We start from the raw sequence: 6993 nt of genomic DNA on the forward strand, positions 1-6993 counted from the left end.
GATTTATAGTGGGAGTGGAGTAATTTGTGATTGGTGTGAATCTCACTTGTTTTAGTTAGACTTGCAGGCTGTTTGGATTTGAGACAGTATAACTCCTTGGGCATACATGTTGGTGAATTATATGTGAATAAGAATTAGTTTGTTCCTAGAATAAGGGTTTTTTCCTAGAAAAAGGGAAACAAATCAGAAATTTATATGTTCTCATTAAATGTAACTATTTAGTGTAATTATCTCTATAGCCATGTAAACTCTATTTATACAAGAAATAACAATGAGAAAGGCATCAAGCCAATTTTACTGACATGGTATCAGAAGGTTCGATCAAACTTAAATCTTGTTACCTTGGCTAAATAGCAACACCCAACTGGGTCGCTCTCGAAATCCTGTATTTTTGTTCCTCGTTGATGCTCTTGAAAACTTGTTCGTCGTTGGTTTTTGTTTTCGAAACAGTTCTTTGGAAATCAAACTAGTAACTGCTTTAATTTTGCGTTTTCGCCGTCTCGTGATTTTGTTTTTGCGATTTCCCCTGATGCCTTGCGAACTTGGTCTTATGTTTATTGCAATCGATTAATGTGATTGTCGATTTTCGATTGTCTGTTGTTGGTATTCTCATTACTAGCAGATTGAAGATTCAATGGTTTCGGTTCGGTGCTAGCGGCAAGGTTACTTTTTGCTATATTGTTCAATTCGGTGTTACTAGGCAAGGGTTTACTGTTCAGCCACTTTAGCAAGCTTCAGCTGTTTTTTTTCTTCATTTTGTTGCACGTTAACAAATAAGTAAGTTATATTTCTACTGTATTCAGTCATAGAAATATATTTTGAAAGTTTTATTTAGTCTTATATAATGGCTTCACAAAAAGAAAAAGATAATTTTTGTGTTGGTTTTACCGACAAAAAATATCCGGCATGGGAATTTCAGTTCAGAATTTATGTCAAAGGGAAGGAATTATGGAATCACTTGGATGATATCTCTATGGAACCGTTAGAGACAACTGATTTAGATGCATGGAAAACCAAATATGCTTAAATTATCACTTGGATTCTCGGTACTATTGATCATCAGATGATTAATAATTTGCGATCTTTTTCCACGGCTCAAAAAATGTGGAACTATTTAAAGCATATTTACAATCAGGACAATGTGGCCAAGCGTTTCCAGTTAGAGCTCGAGATAGCCATATACAAGCAAGGTAATATGTTAGTTCAAGAATATTACTCTGGTTTTTTAAATTTATGGACAAAACACTATTCGATTATACATGTGAATGTTTCCAAGAGTTCTCTTGCGGATGTCCAGGAGGTCTACAACACTAGTAGGCGAGATCAATTTCTTATGAAACTTCGTCCAGAATTTGAAGTGGTTAGAGGTGCTTTGCTGGACAGAAATCTTACTCCTTCTTTAGATACATGTGTTGGTGAACTTCTCCGAGAGGAACAACGACTTGCTACTCAAGGAACCATGTCTCATGAAGTTGTTGTTTCTGAGCCTACAGTGGTTGCATTTGTTGCTCAGAGTAGAAGTAAAGGTTCTGATATGAGACAAGTTCAATGCTTCTCTTGCAAACAATTTGGCCACATTTCCTGGAGTTGCAATAAATTTTTTTGCAATTATTGTAAGCAGCAAAGTCATATTATATCTGATTGTCCCACACATCCCCCACGACCAACACAACATTCAGTGCAGGCACTTCATGCAAATACAAATTCTATAACCGGCCCTTCTGTTACTAATGAATCTAATGATGGTGTTCTGCAACCTGAAATGATTCAACAAATGGTATTTTCTACTCTTCCAGCCTTGAGAATTCATGGTAAGTTTTCTAATGATTCTCAACCATGGTTTCTTGATTCTGTTGCATCCAATCACATGACGGGTTCCTCTGAATACTTGCAAAATTTACATTCCTATATTGGTAATCAACAAATTCAAATTGCTAATGGTAATAAACTCTCTATCACTAATGTTGGTGACTTAAACTCTAACATTCGTGATGTGTTTGTATCACCCGGACTTGCTTCCAACTTATTGTCGGTTGGTCAATTAGTGGACAACAATTTTAATGTTAACTTTTCTCGTATTGGTTGTCTTGTGTAGGAGCAGGTGTCCGGGAAGGTGATCGCGAATGGGCCTAAAGTGGGAAGATTGTTTCCACTCCACTTTATTTCTAATCAATTATCTCTTGCTTGTAATAATGTTTTGAATTCTTATGAGGATTGGCATAGAAAATTGGGTCATCCAAACTCTTCTGTTTTATCTCATTTATGTAAAACTGGTTTATTGGGAAATAAAATGTTATTTCTAATCCTCTATTTCATGTTCTATTTGCAAATTGGCTAAAAGTAAAACACTTACTTTTCCGTCTAGTGTTCACCGTGCTTCTAATTGTTTTGAGATGATCCATATTGATGTATGGGAAATGTCTCATGTAGTCTCTCATGCTCACTATAAATATTTTGTCACATTTATAGATGATTATAGTCTTTTACTTGGATATATTTTCTCCTCTCTAAATCTGAAGTGTTTTCTATGTTTAAGAAATATTTGACATATGTTGAAACTCAATTTCAAGCAAGTGTTAAAAAATTTCGCTCTGACTCTGGCGGTGAGTACATGTCTAATGAGTTTCAGGAATACCTACAACAAAAAGGCATCTTGTCTCAACAGTCTTGTCCCAATACCCCTCAACAAAATGGTATAGCAGAACGTAAGAATCGTCACTTGCTTGATGTAACACAACCTTACTACTCCAAGCTTCTATGCCATCCCAATTTTGGGTGGAGGCTCTTTCCACGGTTGTCTTCTTGATAAATCGTCTTCCTTCTATAGTTATTAATCTTGATTCTCCTTTCTTCCGTCTTTTTGAAATTCATCCTGATTATAGTGTTTTGCATACCTTTGGGTGTGTGTGTTTTGTTCACTTACCTCCATTTGAAAGGCATAAGCTTGGAGCGCAGTTTGTTCAATGTCCATTTATGGGATATAGTCATTTTCATAAGGGATTTGTGTGTTATGATGTCACTAACCATCGTTTTCGCATTTATATGAATGTGATATTTTTTGATAATCAATTTATGTTTCCGTGTGTTTCTCCTGCCATTCATGATATTGTTACTCTTCCTAAGTTTTCTATTATGCCTCAATCTATAGAACGTTACAAACCAGGTCATGTATATGTTAGAAAACACAGACAACAGGTTCCCACACCTCTTCCCGATGTTGAACCGCCGCCTGATCCTGTAACGGTTGAACCACGGCGTTCTGGTCGAATATCTCGCGCACCATATAGATATACAAGAGACGGGTATGATTCCTCACATACTTCTCTGAATGCATCACTCTCTAGTATATTTATTCCTAATTGTTATTCACAGGTTGTTAAAGATGTATGATGGATAAAAGCCATGAATGAAGAGCTTCAAGTTCTTCAAGAGAATTTCACATGGGATATTATCTCTTGTCCTTCTGACGTCAAACCTATAGGTTGCAAATGAGTATATTTTGTGAAATTGAATTTTGATGGGTCCCTTAACCGTTACAAGGCTCGTTTGGTTGCTTTGGGAAACAAGCATGAATGTGGAATTGATTATGATGAGACATTTGCGCCAGTTGTCAAAATGACAATTGTTCGCACGATCATCTTTATAGCTTCTTCTAATGGGTGGTCTCTTCATTAAATGGATGTGGAAAAAAATTCTTCATGGTGACCTGGCATAAGATATTTATATGACTCCACCTCAAGGTTTCTTCTCTTCATCTAAATTTGTATGCAAGCTCAAACACTCTTTATATGGTTCGAAACAAACACCTAAAGCATGGTACGAGAAATTTCTCTCTACTCTACTTGGATTCTCCTTTACTCATAGTCAATATGATTCCTCTTTATATATTCATAGCGTATCTGCGGGTATTGTTCTTCTTCTTTTGTATGTTAATGACATGGTTATTACTGGTTCTGATCATGCGTCCATTCAACGACTTAAGCAACAGTTACAAGCCCCTTTCACATGAAAGATCTGGGTAATCTACATTATTTTCTTGGTCTTGAGATTCATTCTACACCGAAGGGCATCTTTCTCCATCAACACAAAAATGCTACATATTTGATTTCTATGGACGGTCTTGAATCGGTCAATCCAGTAGATATACTCATCTTGAGGTTAATGTTAAATATCATCGTGATGATGGTGATCTTTTGTCTGATCCCTTATTGTATCGATAACTTGTGGGTAGCCTTAACTACTTGACTATAGCTTTTGATGTTCAACAAGTCAATTCATGCATTCTCCTCGCCATCTTCACTTGGATGTGGTTCGTCGTATAATTCGTTACTTGAAAGAAAGCTCTAATTGTGGTTTATTTTATTCTTTCCTACTGGAGTTGCTCCTAAATTGAGTGCTTATAGTGATGTAGATTGGGCAAGGTGTCCTGATACTCGATGATCTGTCACTGGCTGGTGCAAGGTTCTTGGCTCTTCATTGATCTCATGGAGAAGTAAGAAACAAGCGAGAGTCTCTAAATCTACTGAATTTGAGTATCGTGCCATGTCTGCTGCTTGTTCTGAAATAATTTGGCTTCGTGGTCTTTTGGCTGAACTTGGATTCTCTCAAATAGAGCTAACTTCACTTTATGCCGACAATACAAGTGCCATCCAAATCGTTGTGAATCTTGTTTTTCATGAACGCACCAAACATATCGAAGTTGATTGTCACTCGATCTGTGACGCATATGATGACCGACCAATATCACCTCCTCATGTCAGTACTCAGTTGCAAGTTTCTGATATTCTTACCAAGGTTGTTCCGCGTCCATTTCATCAGTTTCTTGTTAGCAAATTGATGCTCATTGACCAACATCATTAATTTGAGGGGGTGTGAATAAGAATTAGTTTGTTCCTAGAATAAAGATTTGTTCCTAGATTAAGGGAAACAAATTAGAAATTGATTTTTTTTCATTAAATGTAACTAATATAGCCCTGTAAACTCTATTTATACAAGAAATAACAATGAGAAAGACATGAAGCCAATTTTACTAACATTATAGTAGGTGTGGAGTAATTTGTGATTGGTGTGAATCTCACTTGTTTTAGTTAGACTTGCAGGCTGTTTGGATTTGAGACAGTAAAACTCCTTTGGGCATATATGTTGGTGATTTATAGTGAGTGTGGAGTAATTTGTATTGGTGTGAATCCTACTTGTTTTAGTTTAGGAGTGCAATTCTCTCTCTTGTAATATTATCCTTATAAGTTAGACACCTTCTCTGTAACTTTTGTTGTGGTGGTTTTGTCCTGGTGTGACTTTTATACCATTTAGACAAAATCAAGTTGCTATTTTCATTAGTTATTAATTTTAGCTTTTCCAAAAAAAAAAAACAAAATCAAGTTGTTATTTCAGCACTCGCTACGGAACCAAGCTATCTCATGTCCCTATAAGCACTGAATTGATTTTCTGCTAATAATCACAACAATTTAACCCACACGATAGCCATAATATTTGACAATCAATCCAAAATGTAGAAGTCACAGGTTATATCAAACAGCGTGGCTTGGGTTATTCTAACAATGTTACTATGGGCTGCGGCACCATATGTTTCCAACTGTAAAGATGTCATTTAATGGAATATGGATCAAAGCATATGACACCAAAGAGACGAAACAACAATAACAAGTAAACTTACAAGGATACACACGTATTGGCTCACTTAGACAAACTGGATCTTCAAAATCAAAAACGTCAAGTTCAACAAACATTGCAACACATTGATATCACCAAAACTTGAACATAACAGAACAGTTAAACAGGGATAATACAAATGTGACAAACATCAACAATAGAGTCACATGGCACATTCACCGGAACCGGTAGAAATTGCAATCTAAACTCAATCACAATGTTAATGCAAATAGTTAAAATATAAGCATAAAATAATAAAAACAATCAAAACGAGTTTAGGGCTAAATGAAGTTTCATTAGATATTTCTCAATCGCTACGTCAATACAAATAGATCCAAAATATACTTTACATAAACCCTAAATTAGATAAATTAGACAAACATACGGTTTCAACCACTGGTAAACTTAGTAACGGCCTTAGTTCCCTCGGAAACAGCGTGCTTTGCAAGCTCGCCGGGAAGAACAAGACGAACAGCAGTCTGAATCTCCCGGGATGAGATGGTATATTTCTTGTTGTAGCGAGCGAGTCTAGATGACTCTTGAGCAAGCTTCTCGAAGATGTCGTTGATGAAGCTGTTCATGATCCCCATAGCTTTGCTGGAGACACCGATGTCAGGATGAACTTGCTTCAAAACCTTGTAGATGTAGATCTTGTAGGTTTCAACGCTCTTCTTGCTTCTCTTCTTCTTCTTGTCTGTGGAGGAAGCGTCCTTTGGGATCTTTTTCTCGGCTTTGGCGGCTGGTGCCTTCTCTGCGGGCTTCTTCTCAGCTGGCTTCTTCTCTCCCTTGGGTGCCATGATGATAGAACAGAGTGAATCGAAATTGAAATCAAAAAGGAAAGATTTAACTGAGATTGTGATTGGAATTTGAATTGTGGTTTGTAAATTGGGTGTGGAATTTTTTATATAGGAATGGTTGGTGGGCTCTGATTGGTTGATTTTGGAGTTCGCGGATTGATGACATGGTTGCTTCAGTTTGGTAGGATATTTTAACATCGAGTATCGTGCTTCATATTTTATTTTATTTTGGAATTTTTTGGCGGGCCTATTTAAACTTTGAATTTTGGTGCTGAGGCTTGTCTGTTCATGAAGGGAATTTGGGCCGGACTCGGTACTTTGAGAAGGAAAAGAAAAGCTTCTCCCCTCTCTAATAAAAACTTTATCCCCCTACATTTATTCTCCCACCTCTATAATTTGTAAAATATTTTCATTTTGTCTATGTAATATACTAACTAATTTATCATTTTCTTAAATTTTTCGAATTTCGTATGTTTACCAGAAAATTGTGAAAAAAAATCTGATACATAATAATTTATTGTTATGT

General features: G+C 36.3%; 1 protein-coding gene across 1 annotated transcript; it reads right to left on the reverse strand.

Annotated features, from left to right (window-relative positions):
• Positions 1-5944: 5944 nt before the first annotated feature.
• Positions 5945-6548, reverse strand: LOC131614236 (probable histone H2B.3). Its single transcript, XM_058885856.1, has one exon. The coding sequence runs from the start codon at positions 6465-6467 to the stop codon at positions 6060-6062; it is 408 nt and encodes a 135-aa protein (XP_058741839.1). The 5' UTR covers positions 6468-6548; the 3' UTR covers positions 5945-6059.
• Between the last annotated feature and the right edge of the window lie 445 nt (positions 6549-6993).

The sequence above is a fragment of the Vicia villosa genome, linkage group LG1 (assembly GCF_029867415.1).
Source record: "Vicia villosa cultivar HV-30 ecotype Madison, WI linkage group LG1, Vvil1.0, whole genome shotgun sequence".
In the NCBI taxonomy this organism is placed as follows: Eukaryota; Viridiplantae; Streptophyta; class Magnoliopsida; order Fabales; family Fabaceae; genus Vicia; species Vicia villosa.